Source organism: Maylandia zebra, linkage group LG13 (genome assembly GCF_041146795.1).
Source record: "Maylandia zebra isolate NMK-2024a linkage group LG13, Mzebra_GT3a, whole genome shotgun sequence".
NCBI classification, from domain to species: domain Eukaryota; kingdom Metazoa; phylum Chordata; class Actinopteri; order Cichliformes; family Cichlidae; genus Maylandia; species Maylandia zebra.
In genome coordinates, this window is record NC_135179.1 from 15,511,872 (window position 1) to 15,536,254 (window position 24,383).

Consider the following 24,383-nt stretch of genomic DNA (forward strand, 5'->3'; position numbering starts at 1 on the left):
CTTCACCAATAGATGGCCTCAGATGAAAATGAGTGGGGTTGGCGTGTTCCTGTACAACATTGCATTTTTCTCTCACTGTAGTTGTCACTGTTGCTGTGTTTAAATGCTCCGACTTAGCTGGTAAATCATAAATTAAACATGTAAACATTCCTATCTTTTGCTAAAAACAAATATGCTGTAGGTTGTCAATTTTGTTGCTTTTTTATGCTTAATGGGAGTCGTGTGCTGCTGAGTCTCATCGTTGGTCACGTTGCTGTATTGGCATGAAGCGTCATTTTTTAAATTGTGCGATTTCCATTGATGCTTGAAGGCAGCACTCGATGACGTCGTGTGGGGAACTCCCTGCTAACCCGCCTACCCTACTGACCAAAAGATACAGACCACCACATTGCGGTACTGAGCAGTACGAGTCGAGAAGAGGTCCGTAAACATTTCACATTTCAACGGTAAGGCAATTTCAATACAGTTATCTAATGTCGAAAACGAACCTAGCTATCGAAAGATACCTCTCTGTTCCATATTTAGTTGTTAAGTTAACACTTTGGCTTCCGAGTCGTGTGGAGATAGGTTAACCTAAGTTAATGTGTTAACTACAAACTGAAAGATAAACCGCTGTATTGCAACAGCTGCTCTTTTGTGCGACCACTTCTTATCTTTTCCATGTATTTCCAAACGTTGCGTTAGCCCACTAAGCGCTCCCTGGCCTTGTGTTGAAACATTTTTATCGACTCTTCTCGACTAAACATGTCCCGTTATCGTTTATCGGGATTCGGCTACACTCCTCTGTGTGGTAATTTTAACCCGTGCTGGTTATTAATGTGCAGTTTTTATTCCTACACACACACACACACACACACACACACTTGCTTACTGTCCTCCCAGACCCTCGCTTTCAATACAAGAGCCCAAGCTAGCAGGCTAGCTAGCTAAATACTGAAGACGCCAGCTTGTCTATCTATTTTTAGGTGGTCAGACTATAAGCTTTTAAGCCACACTATACAGAGCGGCTGCTAAGGCCTTGGTGTGAATGAAAGCGGTGTTTTTAGCACGCTAAGTCACTTGAGTCAACCATTATTTGGATGCAAAGCTAAATCTCAGGTGTGCCCGTTACAGAGACGGCGGATGAGTGGGTGTATTTTCCACCAATCTCGCTGTACTACTCTTACTCTTTCTGTGTAAATATTAACCGAGAGAAAAAGATGGTCAAACATTTGTTTTAGCCCTGTGCTTCTTGGCTGAATAACAGCCGCATCTGTTTTGCTTCTCTTAAGAAGAAGAAGAAGAGGTGGGACCTGACATAGCACTGTTTTCCACACACTGCAACAGAGAAGCCCACTTCACTTTAAGGAAACAGAAGTGTTTAAATAATTGTAGCTTCTTTGAAGAAACAAAACCGAAATCTGTTTCATTTGCTGTGTATGACCACCGATATCCACACAGGGCACAAGGAAATGCCCTGAAGACTTTCACCAGTCAAAAGAGACAGTGAACGAAGTGAACAGGGAGATGTCTGTGCCAAGAAACTGTTGAGAAAGCAGCTCTTCACTGCGATAAACAGTGTGACTGCAGCCAGTGTCAAGAAGGCAAAATGTTAAATGGGGTTTATTGTTGTCACTGTACTCAGAGCTTTTGCAGAGAACGCCTCATTGCACAAGGGAAGCATGCCACACATTGAACAAGCATTTGACAAGCAAGAAAACAGATTTTTTTCGTTTAGTAAGGGGTAAAAAAATGTGATTCCTCTAGGCACAGCCATGAAAAACAGATTGGACAACAATACCACCATGAATTTCCTTTTTCCTCGAGTACTGGGAAAGAAATGGGGTTTCCATGCTGTCATTGACTATTGTGTGCCCCCCCCAGTTTTTCATTTTAAATTTTAAATTTAGAAATTAAAAATATCTAACACAGACACACAAACGGTCTACTTTTTGTTTGTTTGTTTGTTTATCAATGATGTTGGTTACAGGAAGCAATTAAAGTGTATGAGGTGGTGTAAGTATTATTATTTTTGTTAATGATAGCACCATTGTCTAGGTTTTGACATTGACATCATTTTTGAATCTAACTGACAGTAGCACCCTTATGAGTGATGTTTGCATGTGCCGACAAACTGTTAGTGGAAGCTTAGGGAAATTTTTGGGTCTAGCCTCTGCAGAAGAGAGAGAAGCAGACAGCGGCAGGAAATGAGTAGAGACACAGTTATGAACAGAGCAGGATGAGGAAGACGAGTGAGACACAAACTCCAAGACAGGGAAAAGCAGATAAAAGGGGGGAAGAAGCCTGCATGTGCACTCACCACAGAGTTTTAGTAAATAAAGCCTTTTGTGAAAGATACACTGGGCGCGTTAGCAGTGCATACTGCATACTGGTGTAGTGGTTTGGGTGGATTTGTTTTGTTGTAATAGTGATACCCATATAAAAATTACTTCTCCGTTACCTCTGCAGGGCAGACTGAAATAACGCACTCTTGGGCATAAAATTTAACTCTTGAATTATTCCCCATTAATTAAGTTTACATTTATTCTTCATTCATTCATTTGTCAAAAATATACTTGATGTATTTAATGTTAATAATTTTTTTATATTAATGTAATATGTGGAGTTAGGGTTTGCTGATGTGTTTAAAGTTTTACTAACAGTCCACGTGACTTTGTGCCAACCAGCGATTTCTGATATATCTGTCGAGGTGATGGAGGTCTTGGTTAACAATTAACACAGCTGTGACAGTGTCGGGGAAAAACGAACATTATGGGCATCATAAAAGTGGACCCAGCACCGTACTAGAGTGCTTTAGATTGTCAGGTGTGCTTGATAAGGTGACTAATGTTATCCTGCTATCCTTACCTTTCTCTCTAGAAATGTAGTAATCTATAGTAATATGCTTAACCTCTTTGAGGATTTTGTTCACAAATTTTAAAGTCATTTCAGACCAGGGGGTGGTGTGTGTGGCAGAGTTTTATTTTGTACTGGCATAAACTATATAAGTTGTAAACTTGTCAGGTGCCACAGTCCTTCTGTCAGTGCTTTTGAAGTGGGGTTGAACTGCAACACTAGGATTAAATACCCTTCATTCAGAATAAATAATTGTGAAGGGCCAAGGTGGTTAGTAACACAGTGTGCAGTCATAGCCAAAATTTTGTTTCTCATGCACATTGCTGCTTCATTTTTTATATAGATTATTTTTGAAATGTTTTCATGATATGGTGAGGTTTAAAGTAAGTTTAAAGAATGTTTAGTGGTAAATAAATTATTTCAATGATTTTATGATTTTATGTTGGTGCCACTGGCTAAACATTTGGTCACATGTGTAGTTTTTGAAACAAATGTCTTTTGTTTTACCTAAAAATGGAAAACCGATCAAATTGTAATTGGAAGTCATAGTTCTGGGCCATTAAAAGAGGTGAGTTTAGCGGAAAAAACTATACAATGTCAACATATAAGGTGAAGTAAGTTATCTAACAGAAGTGACCAAAATTGAGCTAACAAACAAGAGAAACACAAACACTGACACATGATGTAATTATGTAATTACAAAAACAAAACATGAAAGTAACTAAATATGTTAATAACTTTCTATGTTGTGTAGCTACTGGGTACATAACACTATTAATAACTTGTGTTCATGTATAATGGCTTTGACTGGAGTACTGTCCAGGATTACTGTCTAGTGATGGGTATTAAGAACCATAAATTCAAACTAGTCTGACACATGGTCCCTCTTAATATTTATGTAACGATTACTGATTCTAAGATGGAAATTTTTTATTCAAATTTCTAAGCACCCGTTAATAATTGTATTGCTGTCTGTTTACATCATGTGCCTTCTGGTCATAGGCTGGAATTTTCAAAATCCTCTTTATTTTTCTTTCTTTTCTTTTTTTTTTTTTTAACTCTATATATCTCACTGAATTATTCTAAATTCTTTTTTGGTGGCTACTTCTAAGTTCACCGCCTCTTTCACTTCTTGTGCTTTTGGTGTGCCACAAGGTTCTATTTTGGAGCCTTTATAGTTTCTGATATATATGGTCCTTATGGTCCACATTTGTTATCACTGATACACAGATGACATTTAATTACATATCTCTTTTAAACCTCAAGATGTTTCTAAGTTCTAGATCTTGCATAGGTGCCAAGACTCTATTAAAAATTGGATGGCTCCCAATTTGCTCTGACTCGATAAAGAGAAAACAGAAGTACTTGTTTGTGGCCCTTGTGAGATTTGTGCCTAAAGTAATGGAAACATGAGGTCCCTTTTGCAAAAGTGGCGAAGAGACCTAGAGTTACACTAAGAAACTTTTGACTGAGTTTCAGCTTGGATGTTTGTGTTAAAGAAAGAAAGAACCTCAACAAAAAACAAAACAAAAAAAACCTAACAAAAAACAAAAACAATTTTTAATTTCCTTGTAGTTTAATTTGGGATATAACAGTTGTATTCATTCATAGCCATTTGAAATGTTCCAAAGAATGGCACAACAGCATATAAAAATGTAAAGATAGGCTCTGGTGGACTTGTTCTATGTTAGGCTAAAAAGAGTTAATGAAAAAGCAGCTAAATGCTATATACTGAATATAAAAAGGTAGTTGCACATAAATAAGGCAACACCAGCAAAATCAGAAAACTGATAAAAGGACCATTTGTTATATTAATAGGTATGGTTCAGCATATTTGGCTGCTTAACTAAAACACCAGCTTCTTTTGAACAGCCTCTCATTTCTAACACTGCTGGGATTAACTAAAATTAAGGTCTATTGTTTGCTGTCATTATCAAAATGACTCAGAACAAGGTTGGCATTGAGTTTCAGCACTCTTTAAAATCTTCCTAATTAGGGCTTGATCCCCACTGTGTGCTCCCTTTGGGTAGCAGTAACTTAGCCTAGTTTAAACTTAGTTCTGTGTAATAGTACCACTTACACTAACTAATTCTGTATTGTAAATTTTTGTTAATATTCAGTTTCTGTTTTTTATTTCATAGGTTTTATAATTTAAAAAATTAGATATTTATTTGATGACTGAAAATAGTTAGCATATTTGTGCTTTAATATGCAATCTTATGTGATAATGCTAGTAGCTAATGCACGTGTTAGTTGACTTTACATTTTATTGATCAACTGCTATTGGTTTAATTAAGCATTTATGGGCCAAGTAAAATGCAGAGCTTCAGTACTGTTTCTGCCATAATTAGAAACACATGAAATTTTACCACCACTCACATGATGCCCCAGTTTCTTGTGTCCTACAACAGCTTTTAGAAATCTAGGCTAGTAGCACGGAAATGTCAGGAAAGAAATTGTGTCAAAATACAAGATGGCATTTTAATAATTCTGCAACAAAAGGGCAGTGCATAAGTAGGAATTTCACTGGAGTTGATGTGTGAGCTTTAAGTTTTTAGTTGATGCAGGGCCATGACAAACACATGTTGGCAAGCATGATGGGTGGGTCTGTTGGTAAGACATTTTAAGCAGATCAAGCTACCACTGAAGGCCTTTTAATGGCTTATATTTTCCTCGCATACATCTGAGCTGGCTATTTTCCTTTTTGGTTTCTTTCAGGTAGCTCCGGTTCCTCTTTGCATCCCATATTAGTTATCGGACTTAGGGCTGCACCTTACCAGCTGCTTGCATCTCGTCACATGTCGTTATAGCCTTGTGGTGCTTTGGTGGAGCTATTATTTTATTATTTTTTTATCAAGTGATGAAACAGATTTCGCAAATTATGTAAGAAAACTGTTCCTGTTAAACATTTAAACAAAGTATTGTCCTCTGTAATAGCTACAATTTTAGGTACTGTATTGGCATAGGCTGACATGCTGGTCTCTCACTCAGACATCAGCTAGTGTCAGTGTTATGCATGTAAATGCATAGTATAACACTTTTCTATTACATAAAAATGTATAAGAATATTATTGCAGATTGTATGATACGGTGCAGCCTGGGGCTGGGCGATATGGCCTAAAATCCATATCGCGGTATAATTTGAAGCACGTGTAGTAACGATATATATCGCGATATATTCTTTTCTTCTGTATAAGGTATTTTCCACACTATAAGGCACACTTAAAGTCCTTTAATTTTCTCAAAAATCGAGAGTGTGCCTTATGTTTGAATTCTGGTTGTGCTTACTGACCTCGAACCGATTTTGGCGTGCAGAAATCTGTTAAAAAATGTTTTAGTACAACTTTGGTAAGCCGCACTGCTTGATAGATTGTCAGAGCATTACGGCTGCCGTAGTGAGGAGCTTCGCTTTGTAATCTGGGTCCAAAACTCCGTCTTCTTCAGGTCCCAAAGTCAAACAAACACTGAGAGTTAAAAACGGTCTAAATTCTTTCATCTTTAATAAAATCATCAGCCTTGCTGCTTTACCAGGTGTAACAATTAAGTTTAACATCCAGGCATCCATGAAAACAGAATTTCTTACATTTAACTGAATTAGAAGTTAACAGGAAGTTAGCTCGCTAGTTTCCACCTAAACATGACATACCATGTTGTGACTGAGAGATTTTTTTTAATTCAAACGTACAGCTCTGCTATCACTTAACATAATATGTCAACATAAATGAAAACAGAAAACTAAACAGCAGTGGCGTTTGCAGGGTTACTAAAGTTGGACTACCTGGTATATAATGTTGTCCTACGTGATTGCTAGCGACACAGCTATGTTAGCATAACATTAGCACAGTGAAGCTGGAGGATGAACGCCAACTTTTTTCCCACTCGATAAAAGTTAACGTGAGGGATTCTGGTGGTTAGAGACAAATGCAATCGCATAGCAGGGTGCTATACACGGGCCAAACTTCAGTCAGGAGAACAACTGAGATTATTTATCCACAATACGAGGTTAGTTATTAATATACTGCAACAACATGGAAATAGAACAGCTGCGAGAGAATTCAACATTAATGAATCAGTTACGGAAGTGGTGGAAGCGCAGTTTTTGGCTTTCCCCATATTTCAAAAGTGCTTCATCTCTTTGCTATGACTGTCACCTGGCATAATTTGCAGATGATAATGGTTGTAGCCGCTGCGATGCTTTTGAACAAAACAGGCATAGCTTGATGACATCATCAACATGCGCTATCGCGATATAGTCAAAATCTCTATTATTGGCCAAATTGATATAGTTTCTATCGTATATCATTTATATCGCCCACCACTAGTGCAGCCTTATTGTAGATTTTAGGCTATTTTACAAGGAAAAATGAACCTAGTAATGTACTTGGGGTAGCTGGTATAACAGTGACCAAAGGCAGACCAGTGCTATGACATATGAAACACAAATTGTGTAGACACAAAGCATTGCTAGAAAGTCAAGTAAGAGATGATTTCCCATTCAGTTTACGTCAGTCGTATAATGAGGAAGCAGACTGCAAAAGATACAGTTTGAGCCTACATGGTAATGAGCTTTAAGACTAATCATACCTATACAATTTTGTCTGGTTCATGTTGCCCTAGCTTCCACATGACTAAACCTTTAACATACACTTTTATACCTAATGGATTAAGGAGGTCACATACATAGTTTAAATAAAATAGTACGTTAATATAGATGAGCAAGTAGCTGTTTTCCTTCCATTTGACCTTCCTTGCCATGAGGATATCAAAAGGGTGCACTGATTGCCTCTTCACGTAAAGACTGTTGAGGTTGCAAAGACCCAGAAGACTTGGAGTACAGTAAGTTAATGATCCTTAAAAGTCCAAAGTCCAGGCTAGTTGAGAATCATCATTGTGCTTTGTTGGCATTTAAAGTGTGCTTTAAATGTTTTACGATTTTTCTAAATGACATGAGCTATCAATTTTCTAGTTTCAGTCAGAAAACATTATTGGCAAGTTGGGAATTTTCTGCCCAAGTCTGCTAGGTCATTGCAGCTATGAGACTCGTCTTTGTAGTCAGATTGTTGATAATATGTAGTCAATGCTGGGTAATACACTAATTACTCCCTGTTGACAAGAAGTCTTCTCTGTGCTATCCCAGATATAATTTATGAAGTGTCTACACCACACACAGATGAACAGAGCATCTAGCTAATTTGTGTGATGATCCTCTGGGGCTGTATGGGCCTATCATCTTTATCCATGACCCATAAAGCCACAGGTGGTTTTCTCATTAGAAGACAGAAACTCTCAGTACATTGGTTGTTGTGACATTCAGCTCCCCCAGAGACTTGTGCAAACACCTATCCTATTTTTGCACCCTTGCACTGTCAATTAACAGATTGATATGAGATAACATTGTTTTGTGATAGCAGGATTTTTAAGGTATGAACAGCATATGTTGTAGGTTTCATAACATAAAGTAGTAAAATAATGATATGGAGGTAATATTTCAACAACTTCAATTGAATTCATTCAAGAGTGAATGAGTTTTGCCTTTGGGCCCTTTGGATTTTAAATCCAACATGGGAAGGAGTAGAAACGGCTCATTTTAATGACAGTATCATTCCATGGGCACTTTGTACTATACCTACAGTCATGCAGTTATAACCACAGTTCATAGTCTGGTCATGACAGTTGTCACTGTCACTGCAATATTATGCAAAACTTTCTAGTGGCTGTATCTTGTTCTTCATTTCACGTGGCTTCTGAAGCTGATTGGGTCACTTCAAGATATGATGCTTGCAATTGTGGTTTTTGCATTTATTTTTGGTCGCATTTCAAAGGGATCATGCCCCTCTGCAACACTAAATACACATTCTGTTATTTTAAGAAAGCAACATCAAGCTGTAGGTTAAATGAGAAAGTTGAGTGTGTTCATGGCATAGATTAAGTATTATTAAGAAGCAACTGTGCAAAAGCAAGGATGTTTACTTTGGTAGCATGTCTATCCTGATATAAAGTGCTAGGACTTTAAAAAACACAGTCGTCTCCCATTTTTATTTTATGTAGCCCGAGGAGATTATTCATTCCTGAGTATTCACCACTAAGGAAGTTTTAAAGTATAGAACCAGTGTGAATGCAAATGGATTTCTTCTCGTGAATCTGACCTTCTCAGTGGCTCTGTTTCTTAGAAATGGGACCATAGTCGAAGGAGTTGGCCTAACCAAATTAACTCATTCCAATGGCTCTCTGAACTACCATGTGATCACAGGAACAAACAGGGTTACATTTTATCAATGTAATATTTCACTGCAGCCACGTTAGCCCGGCTATGTAAATATTGTCCTTTCATTGTCTATGGGGGTGTTTGTTTGCGTGCTGTAAAGGGATACAGATGAGAGCGTCTTGTTCATTCATTGTTAGTGGGCTCCAAAGGTACAAAAAAAAATTGTAATCGGATAGAAGTCTTTCAAAATCTCAACAAAGAAAAGGCCAACACCCTTAGATCACAGAACAGGAAGAAGATAAACAATTCATTTCTTTTTAAAAGCAGTTGTGTGGAAATATCATATTTGTTTACTTCCATTGACATAAAATGTTTTGTATTTACATTTACACAAAATTGTAATTGTATCACATGCAGACAGAGGTTAAAGGCAACACAAGCTTTTCACAAGTGAGATTTATTGGTGCAAAGTGGCGAAGTGATCTGCTGGCAGTTTTTCCTCATACTCTTAATAAATCAGTACTTATTCTGAGCTGTGAATATCAGAAAGTGTGTGCATTTCACCACTTACACTGGCGCACAAGTGGCACGGAGGGTGCAAAAAAAAAAAAAAAAAAAAAGTGTTAGGCTGCATACAGTGCTGTATCTACTGTAGCTCAGAAAGTTTATAGAGAATAGAAGTTATTACTGCGACGTGGCTGTGTGAATCTATGTCAGGTTAGTGAGATTTAAATAATTAAATCTCACTTTGGCAAGAGTTTAAAAAGAAGTTAAAATCTGGAATTGGTGCAACTCTTTGTTTTATTACTTGCCTGCAGTAGCAGGCAACATCCATGAGGGTCTTCTGTCCAAGAGTGTTGCTTGTATGCAAGCATGTGACAAAAGAGTAACTTCATTATTTCTAAATGTGCTTGGTATGGAGATTGGATTGATCACTGCCTAACAACAAAAGTAACTGTGTACCTTCCTCAAGACAAGTCATGTGGCATGCAAAGTCTATAGCCTACAGTTAAATAATTTTCTGATCGAATTATTAGACATCTACTAATGTGTGTATGGATGTAGCTGACGTAGTTAGAAAACTCTAATGCTGTATTTCATTTTATTTTACTTTAAATCTTGTGCATAGAATATAATTAGGACCTTTTTTTTTTTTTTTACTGTGGCTTCTCTTCAACTGCAATAGCTTAGCTGTGTCTCAATGAGAAATAGCTAAATATGTAGCTTAAAAAAGGATTGTAACTTATGTTAGGGGGCAACTAACAGTTTTCATTAGCAGTTAATCTACCATAGTTTAAAAGTAAAGAGCCAAATTGAATAACCCTGGGCGCTGTGAATAAGAGACACTTGTACATCAAAAGCTGAAATCCATTAATTTTTTCCCCTCCACATAATTGGAGTTGAAACACAGAGTGGTTACTTTTATGTTAGTGCTATAATAAAAAAAACAGAACTGCAATTTCACCACATTTGATTAATCAGAAATGAAGCACAAATAATTTTAATAACACTAACATTAGTTGCCCTTTTAAAGCAAAGTGATGTGCTTGGCTAACTTCAAATAATTTGCACCTACAAAACCTGTGCAGAGTTGTTCTCAAAATAGCTGCGCAGCTGTTGATCTTTTTATATACTTCCACGCTTGTTGCTGCTAGGTACCTTGGCCCCCTGAATTGTTTTACATGGTTTGGAGACATTCCACTCTTCTTGTCATTGGTTAACTGGCCCCCCCAAAAAGGAAAAAAATTTAAATGCTCTGCAAAAAACATATCTACATGTTCCAGCTTGAGTGATCCACAGATAAACCAGCACAGGTGGGTCCGGTTTACTTGTGTCTGTGCACATTTATTTGTGGTAACATCTGTAGTGTGCATCTGTATTCGCAGCCCAAAATATGCAAGTCTGTACTTCTCCTAATTTCACAAAGCTGATTAATCATGCTGGGAAGTTTCAGCTCTCACAAGAGGCAGCCGTTTGTTTATAAATAAATGTGCAGCAAAATTCATAAAATCAGATAAAATATAAACACAATGTGTTTGCGTCCATTCATGCAAACATAAATTTTGCAACACGTAAGAAGGAGTAGTTAAACGCATCACACAGCTGACACTTTAAGCTCAAATTCATTTCAAGCATTTAAAAAGCGTGTATCTAGTGTTGGCCCAACAGAAAGTCATCAGTGTGTCTACCCTGTCAAGTACAGGAATGAATGTCGAGCAGAGCAACTGTGTTTTCAGAAAAGCTTTTTTTGAATTACTGATCTGAATCGACTCTCCGTTCATAGTCTTGATGTAAATGAGTCTCTTGGTCCCACTTTTGGCTCACCAACCAGACTATGGATGGTGGGTTTATGTTTGTCTGGTGATATATTGTTGCTCATGGGTGGTACTGTACTTGTGTTAAAACTATCCTTGTTAGAATAATTCTACTTTTTGTGTGCAACAGAGCTTACATGTGAAAATATGAGGAAATGGTGACATGATCTGCTTCTCCAAAATGCTTCTTTTACAATGATGGTTGCTTCCTTTGTTCTTTATTTCTTTCCATCACACCATGTGATGTATTTGTAGCTGTTAAACAACAATTAATTATTAATTTTATAGTTGAAAAGCATGCCCACATGCTTTTGGCCAGCAAGCCTTAGTTTTACGTGTAATGCTGAATTCCAAGTACTAGGCTCATTTGGTTTTAATGGCTGTGTTCCATTTTGGAAAATACCTGGTAGATAGTCGCTTCAGTTATTTACTGGCAGGATTAGAATGGCTTGTATCAAATATAGAAAATAGTGATGTTTATTCACCATTTTAATACCTGATAATCCGTGCCAGATGGGGAATAGAAAAGCTGACAATATTAGTCCTCGGCTAAAAATTGGACTACTTTCAGACAGTCTCTTCTGAAAAGGCATCATAGTGTTTCACAGCGGAAAACAATAAGTGACAGCGATAGTTGGTTGAAGAACGGAAGAAGGGCTACAGTGAGAAGTTTAAACCCCCATCTTCTTTTTCATCTTTGCACAACTGGCCACATTGTGAAATGCATGCGGAAGTCATCACTTGTGTTGGTGTGGGTTACTGAAGTGATTCAGCCATGCATCAAAGACTTTTAATGAATCAACTGGGTAGCTGCCTAAACCAATAATGGGTGAATAATCTTCATGAAGAATGCATACTTAATATTAAAATGAGACTTACAAACTTGTAACAGCTCATGTGAGTACTGTCCACATCGCTCAAGAAGTTAAATTTGCACAGTTAAGAAAGAACATCAGTTAAGAAAGAACATCAATGGCACAGAGTAAAAACCTCTTAAAACAGAGTAAAAACACCTCGTCTATGTCTACACAGTTGATTATCTACAGTTTATCTTTTAAGACATCTGCTTGCTTAACTTGTCACATCATAGGATGTGGACTTTGCACTGCTTTATGTGTACGACTAAAGATGCATATACATACATACATACATACATACATACATACATACACATCTTTGTTGCATTTCAAAATTCACAATAATATGAGGTTGAGGGTTTTGCTTGTTTGCTTGCAATCCTTAGTGTAATTTCTGTTGTGTGTGGAGCGCGCGCGCGCGCACACACACACACACACACACACACACACACACACACACACACACACCTTATGCTAGCAGAGAATCCTTAAGTTATAGGGTCACATAACCGTTACAGCCAATGAAAAAGTACCGCACCATACCTAAGTACCAAAATAACTAAACAAAAATATTGTAAATATGGTATCTTTCAAATTCAAATATAATATTTGTCCATGCAAATACACTCACTGGCCACTTCGTAGGGTCCACCTTGCCAGTAACAAGTTGGACTGTCTTTTGGTTTAAGAACTGCTTTAATTCTTTGTGCCATAGATTCCACATTTGTTGCGAGCATCCATGATGCAAATCTTTCTTTTCATCCCATCCCAAAGTTGCTCTACTGGATTGAGATCTGGTACCATGCCATGTTCACAAAACCAGTTTGACACTAGAAAAAGTTGCATTTCCTGCAAAAATGCTGTGTGAATGCCTTGTAGTGGAATCTGCTGAAAAAAGCAGAAGTAAAACTATGTGCTGAAAGGAGGTGAATAAACTGAAAATTCTGCAGAAAGAAGCAGAAATTTGTACTGACAATAGGTGAAAAAGTTCAACTGTCTCATGAAAAGAAAAGTTGCCCTGAGCAGGGTTTGAACCCGGGCCTCCTGGCTTTAAGGCGGCTACTCATCTCACTGAACCAAACTGGCGTACAGGAAACCAAAAAGTGATTGAGAAACTGACAATTCTGCTGAAATGAGCAAAGGATGCTTTGTGCTGATAAGGGGTGAAAAGGCTGAAAATTCTGCTGAAAATAGGTTAATCAGCAGAACTTCTGCATAAAACAGGTATAAAAAAAAAAAGCAGAAGGTTGTACTGAATAGAGGTGAATCAGCAGAGTTTCTGCTGAAAACAGCTGGAAAAGCTGGGATTTGTGCTGAAAAGGGGTGAAAAAAAATGAAAATTCTTCTGAAAAGGGATGAAGCTGAAATTTGTGTTGAAAAGGGTTTAAAAAAAAAAGTTTTAACTGAAAAAAACGTTGCCATAAGCGGGATTTGAACCCTGCCCTCCCGGTCTGGGAACAGCTGCTCATCTCACTGAGCTAAAACACACCTCAGCCTGGCAAGCAAAAATAAGTGACCACATTGATAACGTGTTCCATTCATTTCAATGGGCAAAAATAATTGCATTAAAAATTTAATATCTCAAAAAGTATAGAGGTTATAAGCCGGCATAAGCAGAAGGAGCAGAATTGTTTAAAGTTTGAACGGCAAAAATCGGTTAAAAACTGTGGGACTAGTTAAGGTGCAAAAAACGTACGGAAGCAACAACAATAAAGAAAGGATAAAGAATAAAGAGAAACAGGCATTCACACAATTATTTGAACTTTGTTGACATGGCACATTATGGTGCTGGGAGCAACCATCAGAAGATGTGATCATAATGGGATGGACATTATCATCAGCAGTACTCAGTAAGGCTGTGGCATTTACACATGCTCAAAGTGTGATAATAAAATTCCCACACAATTACTGGCAACCCAGACTGATGATAGAAGGCAGGACAGATCCATGTTTTCATGTTGCATATAACAAATTCTGACCTTACCATCCATATGTCACAGCACCAAGAGCCATGCCCCGTTCCAAGTCATCTAAATCATCTTTCGTCCTCATTCTGGTACTGTGAACCTTAGATTATCTTAAGAGTGTCTACATGCCTGAATACATGACGCTACTGCCATGTGACTCACTGATTAGATATTTGCTTTAAAGGGTAGATAAACAGGTGTACCTAATAATGTGGCATGGCATTCCATTGTACAGGTTACTTTATTAGTTTGAGAATTAGTTTGTTGTTTCCCTTTGCTTGTGTGAGATTATTTGCAAGTAAGCTGATTCATAGACCGAAGGTCGTTCGCACCCAGCTGACTCAGTGACAGCCAATCTCTGATCTGTCTTGCTTGTGAACTGTTAACACATTGTTGTAAATGCTGCTCTGCTTTGCTCCCAGCATGCTATGTCTTCATACACAGCTGGGATGTCACGTAGCTGGTCCGTGGGGGTACCATTAGCATTGTCTTTATTTATTAATTTTTTTACACTTCTTTTAGTAGTGTTTTGTATTCGTTGGAATTATTGAGTGATTAGGTCAAATTATTTCCCTGACATCAGCGAGAATAAATCTGATGCCAGTTGTTACTGCTTCTGTAGACAACCAAGCTTACAGCCTTTTTATTTGGCCCTGTTTTGCTGGCCTAAATGAAGAGGCCTCTGAGCAGATTGGAGGTGAGATGAGGTACTGATGTGCAGCTTGTTGTCCTGCCAACTGGTCAGTCTGCCAGTGTATTTAGCTGCTGCTGGCCTAGGCTGACCTGGCTGTATGAGGGCATGACTGCTGGCTGACTGCCCTCCTGACAGGGGTGGGGCTGACTTGGCGCTCAGCTCTGACCTTCATTCTGATTTATGAGTTCCTCTTCTCAGCCTGGTTCCCTCCCATCCTCCTGCTCTGTTGACCCATCCATGTGGTAGAGCAGAATTTGTCTCCAGATGTACATCTCTCTCCCAGAATCACAAGCAGGGCCTCCCTGTGTCAGCCGCCTACACCGCGGTGTATAAACAAACTAATGAAATGCAGCAGATACGTGAGTTCATCTTCTAGCTGGTGTAAAGATTTTGATGTTACTATGCACACTACAAAAAGAAAACTTAAGTTGAAGGTAAAAGGCACGATTTACTTGCAGAATGTTATTTTCTCAGAGAATATGAACTTTTGTGATTTTTTTTTTTTTTTTTTTGATTGATAATATTGTGAAACAACCTGAATTACTTGGTCAGCTAGCTTGACAGTCTACTCCAGCAAACTGTAGAAATTAGGATTTATCTGTGTTTGGCCCTGTCTCCTCTGCTTATTCCATGAGCGATGAATCCCTGCCTCACACTGTAGATGTTTTCTTTTCTCCTTCCATCTATCCATCACTTTCTCTTTCTTTGCATTTACCTCAGATATGTGAGCCTTTGTCAAATAGTAGTGATTTTGAACCAGAAACCCCCTTTTATGTTGCAACTCAAAAGAGGCACTCCATGACATGTTTTGTGTGTATTTTCACACCCTCTCAGCAGATAAGACTTATAATGTGCTCATGTTTGCATGGGAGGTCTCCCATCAACATCTATTTGAATCTGAAACCCTAACTCTGAATTAAATCTTTGGTGGTTTGATCTGTGGTTTGCAACATGCTGCTCTATTAAACGGAATGCACACACAGGCTTGCAGGTCTGGTCAGGCATCCGGTACAGGCCACACCCAGCAGCAGCCTAAGCCGGATGTCTGCATGCAAATTGACTTAGTGCCGTTTACTAGCATTATGAATCATGTTTTAATTTCTCTTAGGGTGGAGTATGTGGAAATGGATATATATGTCACCACTGCAGTCTGATTCACAGCATTTTATTTTTCACAGGGGTGAAGTGTATGGAAAAAGCTTGGTGAAGGAAGCTGCTGTGACTCACATCTGTTCATCTGTTGGTCCTAACCCTAAGAGATCTTGCTTCCTTCTTTTTCTTCATCACAATAAGAGGAGGCTTGGGCTCCCTCTAGGTGCAAAACTCACCATGTGCCAAAACTGGAGAGGATGTACCACTATCCTTTAAACAGCCAAATCTCTTTTAACCCTTAACCTCTAGTCTGGGGACCATCCTAATCCTCCACATTGCCCGCTGGCCAAAATGAGGAAGGTGGTGGCATGGACAGCAGAGGATGTTTCCCAGTGGTTGAGCAAAGCGGGAATGCCGGAGTACATAGATGCCCTCCAGCAGATGAATGGCCCTGCTTTACTCAGGCTCACAGAAGCAGATTTCCAAAAGCCTCCTCTCTCACTGGTGTCGTCTGATTGTGGGCAGCAGCTGTTGGAGCGACTGGAGACACTAAAGCTAGAGACACACATGGAGGCTCATAAAAACGGCCACGCAAATGGGCACGTTGGTGGAATATCCAACGGAAGTAGTAAGTCCCACAGAAATGGCACATTGAAGGAATTCCAGGACATGATTCAAATTCCTATCCCTACAATGGAGGCTACACCATTCCCTGCTGAGTGGGGGAAGACGGGCATAGCATTCCTCTATGCGGTGGTGTGCTTTGTCACCACCACTGTTGTCATCTCGGTTGTCCATGAGAGAGTCCCGACAAAGGAGCACACTCCACCACTGCCCGATAAGTTCTTCGACTGGTTTGATAGGATAGAGTGGGCTTTCTCCATCTGTGAGATAAACGGCATGCTCCTGGTGGCACTCTGGCTCATACAGTGGATACTTCTCAAGCACAGGTACAGTCACCGTCTCAGTTAGGTGTAAACTTTTAGCTTGTCAAAGCTAAAATTTCATTTAAATGGAAATATATTATTCTTTTATTTACTTTCTTTCTCTTCCCTCTTCTTTTTTTCTCCAGGTCAATAATAGGCAGAAGGTTCTTTTTCATTGTGGGCACACTCTACATGTACCGGTGTATTACAATGTACATCACTACTTTGCCTGTTCCTGGGATGCACTTTAAATGTGCTCCAAAGGTATGAGCATGAATAGTTTGTTTCTTAACTGATTTTGGAACAAATGTTGTCTCCACTGATTGTATTTGTCCATCTATTTTTGCCATGGGAGAGTCAAGTAGTTGCTCAACTTTCTTTGGGTTCCTATTTTGCAAATGCTAGGAAAGCATTTTCATATCTCCTTATTGGAAGCCTTTGTATCAAGAATGAGAAACAAAAAGCCCAAGGGCCAGAATTGGCTGACTGGTCGAAAAAACAATGTCAGGTAATAAATTTGTAGTTAAAGTTCTTTGACACAGCCAAAAAAGGGAACTTTCACTTACCTGTACCACTTGTATGGAAGCCCGTTTCCGCCACTAAAAAAACAAACAAACAAACAAATATCCATAACACGAAATTTCGACTTATTAACTCGAAATTTCAAGTTACTTTTCTCAAAATTTCGAGTTAATCTACGTGAATGAGGTCACTTTCTTGTTACCTGGAAGCATATGGCGCAGAGTAACGCGCACTCAAAACCGGATTGCAAACATTTGGCGCTTTCACGAGTACGTTTGCTGATAGTAACGCCATGTGATTCAGCTAATAACACAAGGATTTCATCATTTTTGAAGCCACGCTGAAATTACTCAGCAATCTGTGCATTCATGACTGGATGTAATACCAGTAGCTTAGCTGTAGCATTTGTACCTGAAGGCTTCAGCTTCCGGGTAACAAGGAAATGACGTCATTCACGTAGATTACTGATTGGCAGTGCTTACTCGAAATTTCGAGTTACTTTTCTCAAAATGTCAAGTAAATAAGTTGAAATTTCGAGTTAATAAGTCAAAATTTCGAGAAAATAACTCGAAATTTTGAGTTATGGATCTTTTTTTTTCTTTTTCTTTTCTTAGTGGTGGAAACGGGCTTCCATTGAGATCAAAGTTGGCTGGATTGGGCCCAAGAGTTTGACATCCCTAAATCAAGGCTTTCTGTGGGGATAATATCTTCTTTTACCTAGCTTAAAATATTATTTTAGGATCATGCTACTAAAGTTTAGGTCATGTAGCCTACCTTGCTCATGTTGACATATTTGGGGGAAATGTAAGATTGATGGCAGATAAGCCACACAGCCTTTCTGCCCCGATAGTGTCGTACACCGTTGCTTTTTGCTGTTATGTAAAAATACCACACCACTTCCTCCGGTGGTGCAGCAAAGCCTGAGGAAGTTGGTCTTCAAATAACAAAGATGTGTTTGTTATTTGACTCTGTATGTTAAAAGAAAATATAAAATCCACATAATATTATGGATATTAACAGATACTACAGCATTACAGTTCTTTTTTTTCATGGTTCAAACATCTCAAAGGGATTCATCATGTATTGTTACTTTAAACTTTGCTAATTAAACTATAGTCATGTGAGAAAACCTTTCACAGAATTCCTGTGGAGAACGTAAGCAACCTTGCAGGTTCACTAGCTTGCAGAACCACTTTTAGCAGTAATGACTTGTTTTGTATTCGACTTTATCGGTCTCTCATATCAATGTAATACTAATAATAATGGATTGCATTTATATAGCGCTTTTCGAGACCCTCAAATCGCTTTACAATTCCACTATTTATTCACTCTCACATTCACACACTGGTGGAGGCAAGCTACAGTTGTAGCCACAGCTGCCCTGGGGCAGACTGACAGAAGCGAGGCTGCCATATCGAGCCATCGGCCCCTCTGGCCCAACACCAGTAGGCAGTAGGTGAAGTGTCTTGCCCAAGGACATAACGACCGACCGACAATGTGGGAATATATTGTGTCACTCGTCTTTACAGCATTGCTTTTACTGGAGTTTGTGGACATAAGTTTATGCACAGCTGTTTTAATGGCTGGCCACAGCATTTCTATTAGGTTGATGTCTAGACTTTAGATCCTGCAATGACCCAGTTAGATTCTTTTCCCTTTCAGCCTCTCTGTTATAGATTTGCTGCTGTGCTTGGGTTCATTGTCTTGACCTAATTTAGGTCAAACTGTCAGACAGATGTCTTCACACCTGACATTAGAGCACTTAAACGTAGGCTACGTCCGCACTAATGCGTTTTTGTTTGAAAACGCATCGTTTTCTCTCCGTTTTGGCCTCCCGTCCACACTGAGACGGCGTTTTCCTCAAGGAAAAACACAGCGTTTTGAAAACGCTCTCGAAAACGCATACATTTCAAAACAGAGCTGTCCTGTCACAGAGTGGACACTGGAAAACGCAGACTTTCTAAAACGATGACACATTTTAGCCATGTGATGCAGTCATGTGACCAATTAAACAAAGATAGCAGAGGGCATTATACAGCAGTTGTTTTGATTGCTCTCAATTTTGACAGCCCTTAAAAAGATTAATATCAGTTTGTACATGCTCCAGATAGCTTTTCTTCAAATTCTTTAATTCTCACTTGCTTTTGCGCATGCGCAGGACTGGAACGTAAGCGTTTTGGCCCGTTTCAATGTGGACGCTCAACTCTGTGAAAACGAGCGTTTTCAGACCTATCCGGGCTAGTGTGGACGTAGCCAGAGTCAGCTCAATGATTGCAAGGTGTGCAGGTCCTGTTGCTGCAAAATGAGTCTAAATCAAGGCCCCTACACTACTTTGCTTGACACTTGGTGTGAGGTGTTGGTCTTGACATGCTGTGTTTGGTTTTTACCAAACATCTCCACTGCGGTCTTATTTCTCAAGTCCTGTGGTTTGTTCAGATGCATCATTTTAGAGACGAGAGGCTTTCTTCTAAAAATCAAAACAAAAAAAACCCACACCTGAATGCGCCAGACCAGCAAACTGCATACATCTCTGCTTTTATAGGAATTGTCAGTTGCTGATGATTTATTAATCAGATGTATTTGATTAGCAGAACCTGGCTGCTACTACCCTTCTTAATTCCTGTGGAAGCAGTAAGGCTGTACTTACAGTTTCACTGGACTGCATAGGTTCCTGTGAAAACTCCTTTTTCCACACTGTATATTTTGCTTCCAATATAGTCGTTTTTATGAGCGTATGGTTGCAGAAGCTTTCACTTGTAACCAGGTATTTTGCAATTGTCATATCTTCAGTATGGTTTACCTATATCTAAATAATATAATTGTCATAAAATAATGGAATTTGGGAATTCAAAGGAAAGCTAAAAAGCAACGACAAACTTTTACATTTTTGCTTTTTATAAGTTATGTGCACACACTTGCCGATGGCGTCTTACTTTAGAGGTGAATTAATGAACGACTGTGTTTCTTTCAGCTGCTTGGGAACTGGGAGGCACAGATGAGGAGAGTAATGAAAATGATTGCCGGTGGGGGACTATCCATCACAGGTGCTCACACTATGTGTGGAGATTACCTGTATAGTGGCCACACTGTCATGCTGACACTAACGTACCTCTTCATCAAAGAGTGTAAGTTTAACTTTGTCTATGTTGCAGTTTAATTAAGAATATATTGTAATATTTTACTTCTAGGGTCAGTTCCCTTTCTCAAAGTCAAGCTTTCTGTTTAAATCTGATGATTTTGACAGTCCCATAAACCATTTAAAAATGTGTGGGGTTTCCCCCCCCCCCCCCGATTTTCTCTGCTACTAAAATTAGCATTAAGATGGACTTATATTATATATCTTCGATTTACCAACTAGCCTTTCGGTTTTAGTGCCTTTGGCATCACATTGATATTTCACACTCGAGTAGATACTGTGACACAACAGCACAAGCAAATGTGGACCCTGTGTAAAAGTGAAGAGGAAGTGTTTCCGTCTCGACATTTTTTTTGTTGTTGTCATCTTAGTGTCAGTTTGTTTATTTGTAGTTTGGTTACATAACAACAGTTTCTGTTGCTCAGCAGGCGTTAACCATTATCTAACCACCCCCCACCCCCATTCCCCCCACCCCCACCAACCTTGTTTACTGCTAACCCAGAATGCGGATGAAATGCTGTAGCTTTTTTAACTGCTTTATCATATTGTGGCAATGTTTTTGATTAAATCCTGGTTTTTATTCGCCTGTGATACATGGCACTGCAGTGCTGGTTGATACAGTGGTGACATCTAGTGGTGAAAAGAAGAAAAGCTTTAAGTAGTGCTGTAGGGTCACACTGACACATCAGTACCAGCTGATACAGGAGTTGGAATTCATAGGAGGAGAAAACAATTTTTTGGTATATGGTTTGTTCTTTCTGGTGTTTTGAACTTATTTTTCCCCCTCTCTTTTTGGTAGATTCTCCAAAGCGATTCTGGTGGTATCACTGGCTTTGCTGGACTCTGAGTGCAGTGGGAATAGTCTGCATCCTTCTTGCCCATGACCACTACACTGTGGATGTGGTTGTGGCCTACTTTATCACTACACGTCTCTTCTGGTGGTACCATACTATGGCGAACCAACAGGTGATTGTACCATTTATGTTTGTCTGCTAGATTTATATTTTTTATTTTTTTGGACAAAGATAATGTCATCAAAGTAAAGATGCCTAATCTTGCTATAAAACACAAAATTAGCAAAATCCTCTTTTGCAATAAAGAGTTGAGCAATGAAACATACCAAAGGTCCCTCTAGGTTCCTATCTATATCATATATTATAATGTCGTCATGTTGCCTAGCAACCACATACTAGTGGGCTAAAATCATGTGTAGCATAGACATGTACTAGAATTCAAATGTGCTGTTTTGGAGTGAATAAAGCTGAATAGAGCCTGTGCTTTAGTACGTAAGTTGTATAGTGTATGTGAGTTATAGGTACCATTACAAGGTCTTAACCTGCCACAATAGGAATTGTGGCTCAGTTGTGATCTCTCCTTTTTGTTGTTGTTGTTGTGTTTCAGTCGCTGAAAGAGACATCACAGAGTAACCCATTCTCACGGGTGTGGTGGTATAGACTGTTCCAGTACTTTGAAGAGAACGTGAACGGCCCGGTCCCCCGGAACTACCAGCTGCCATTGTCGTGGCGAGCGTTGCACTGGAACCACAGCGTGAAGTACAGCAGACTGGACATCCAGTGACCCCTATCATGTTAAAGCAGGCGAGGACTGTGACTTCCATAAGTGCTGTTTTTAACCAAGGAAGATGGCACTGTCCAATGTAGCGCTGTCCTTTCACCTCTAGTAACACCCTTGTCCACATGGGTAGCACTGTGACCCACTTAGTATTTTCTTGTTCCTCTCTTCGTTCTTTTCTGACAGTGTTTGTCGACACAGAGCACTAATTTATTTGTTTTTGTTTCCATTTCAAAGGTAACATACATTTCTGCTTTTATAGTACATCTATAAAGCATTTAAACACTTTTTTTTAAAAACTCAACTTGTTTGTCAAAACGACACACACAAGTTTTCTTTCCCTATCAGCACAAAAGAATAGTCGATGTTGTCATATTCTCAAATTTTTAGTGCAAATGGGTCAATCAGAGGTTTATGTAAGAACCAAAATGCCATAAGTATGTTTTCCCTTTTTTTTTTTTTAATAGCAGCTTAATTTTTGTAAACTATCCTTGCTGAAACGAGTCAAAGGTGCAAAAATAATTTTTCTAAACATTTCAGACTTTATTTTTCAAAAACAAATGATGTCCAGAGAAGATTTTTAGATTTTTATCTTTTTCAAGATGGATAACTGAGAGCATAAGAATCCAGTGTGGTATAATATGTTTCCAGTGCCTTCTTTTGCTTGATTGTAAGTACTATATGTAATGTGTCTGTCTGCAGCGGTACCTTCCTCGTACCGTGGCGTGGTCACAGTCTCGTTCCCATGAATGTATAAAACAACTACGCCAGCCTTGCCAGAAGATTGGTCTTCCCAAAATTAAGTGCAGAGACAGGACGTATCCAGTTTGGTTGTCAGTGCTCTTTGATGTCAGTTTGTGCTTAGCTGGTTAACTCTGTTCTACCAGAAACAATGACTGTTAATTGTATTTTGTTCATGTCTAAAGCGTTTCCTTTTCACCATGGTTTAACCGCCACCGGCTATGTTCAAAGCCCAACCACTGATGCTCAGTTGCATGCTACACCACATCTGCTAGTTTTACTTTGCAACAGTATCTGGAAAAATCACTCCCTAATTGGAAGTTGCATATGAAATGTCTCTGAGGTGCTGAGTTGAGTTATTCTGGGTCTGTACACGTCTTGTGCATCAATGCAGAATCTCTTCCTCAGGAGATAATGAGCCCCTCTCTTGTTCCCCACACGGAGGTCTTTGTTTGAAATCAGAATTAACCTCATTAGAGTATTGTCGCGTAACCTTTTTGGTGATGAAACGTAGAGGGAAATGTTCAGCGTGACACTTGTGTCGAGCTGAGGAAATGTCAACAAAAAAGAAACTTGAATCAAAGTTTCTGACCATGTTTGGAATGAATTTACCGACTTCGTACATGTGCTAAATCAGGCTGCTATCCAACAGTTTGAGAAGAGTAAGTGCAACACCCAAACAATCCTCTTTCTCGAAGTCACAAACAATGAGACTTGTTTGTGGTTTGTGAGGAACAAACTGAACCATGATGCACAGAGCTGGTGACATTTTTGGCCATAAGCGTGCAAGAATTAACTTCCATGAATGTGAAAATGCGTCCTTATTGATCGAAATAATTAGATTTTTGTTTTGTTTTTTGTTGGGTTTTTTTTTTTTTTTGTAACTGACTGAATTGTAGAGTATTACATAAAAGTTCATATATAGGGAATCATTAACCTTGCTACATGAATCTGTAACTTCAAATTAAGCTCAGTAGCGCTGCACTAATTTAGTTGCAATATCGGACAAGCCCAAATAAAGCGTGCAACTGGTGTGATTATATTCTTTAAACTTTCAAATGAAGGCAGTAAGAACATACCATTATTTTCAAATCGATCTCATGAGCCTAGTAGCGTTTAATCCCAATAAGAGAGCCTTGATGTTTGAGACAGATTACAGCACTAGCTTCACCTCCTTCTCGTAGCATTGTCCAATCATTTCACTTTTCTAAAGAATCATCAGCTCAGTTTCAAAGAGCACAGCAGCTCCCTTGCATACAGCCATATTCTTGATTTTGGCTTATGCTTGGTCAAGACACAGTTCTCTTTGAGGGCTTGGATAAGAATAAAGGTTGGGTTTAATGTTTGTCAGTTAGTTTGCCAATCAAGTCATTATTTCTTTTTGTTGTTGTCTTGTCCCTCTTTAAATGTCACACTCACACTTTTTTCCTTTTTGTTTGAGTGTTCATACCAGATATTTGTAAGATATTATAAATGAATCTACTTGGGATGTTTTTGAATAAAACATTTTACTATAATGTA

General features: G+C 38.8%; 1 protein-coding gene across 1 annotated transcript; it reads left to right on the plus strand.

The window, feature by feature from the left end:
- Positions 1-298: 298 nt before the first annotated feature.
- On the plus strand, positions 299-24,383 carry LOC101466244 (phosphatidylcholine:ceramide cholinephosphotransferase 1). Its single transcript, XM_004551570.6, has 6 exons — positions 299-446; positions 16,052-16,915; positions 17,038-17,155; positions 20,385-20,538; positions 21,349-21,515; positions 21,951-24,383. Exons 2-6 carry the CDS (start codon positions 16,317-16,319, stop codon positions 22,125-22,127), a joined length of 1,215 nt encoding a protein of 404 aa, XP_004551627.1. The 5' UTR covers positions 299-446; positions 16,052-16,316; the 3' UTR covers positions 22,128-24,383.

What these genes read in the sequence shown, in the direction of transcription:
- LOC101466244 (XM_004551570.6), top strand. Translation starts at nt 16,317, where the DNA reads ATGAGGAAGGTGGTGGCATGGACAGCAGAGGATGTTTCCCAGTGGTTG. An exon ending in TGGATACTTCTCAAGCACAG is followed by an intron (nt 16,916 to 17,037) that starts GTACAGTCACCG and finishes TTTTTTCTCCAG; the next exon opens with GTCAATAATAGGCAGAAGGT. An exon ending in GTACCTCTTCATCAAAGAGT is followed by an intron (nt 20,539 to 21,348) that starts GTAAGTTTAACT and finishes TCTTTTTGGTAG; the next exon opens with ATTCTCCAAAGCGATTCTGG.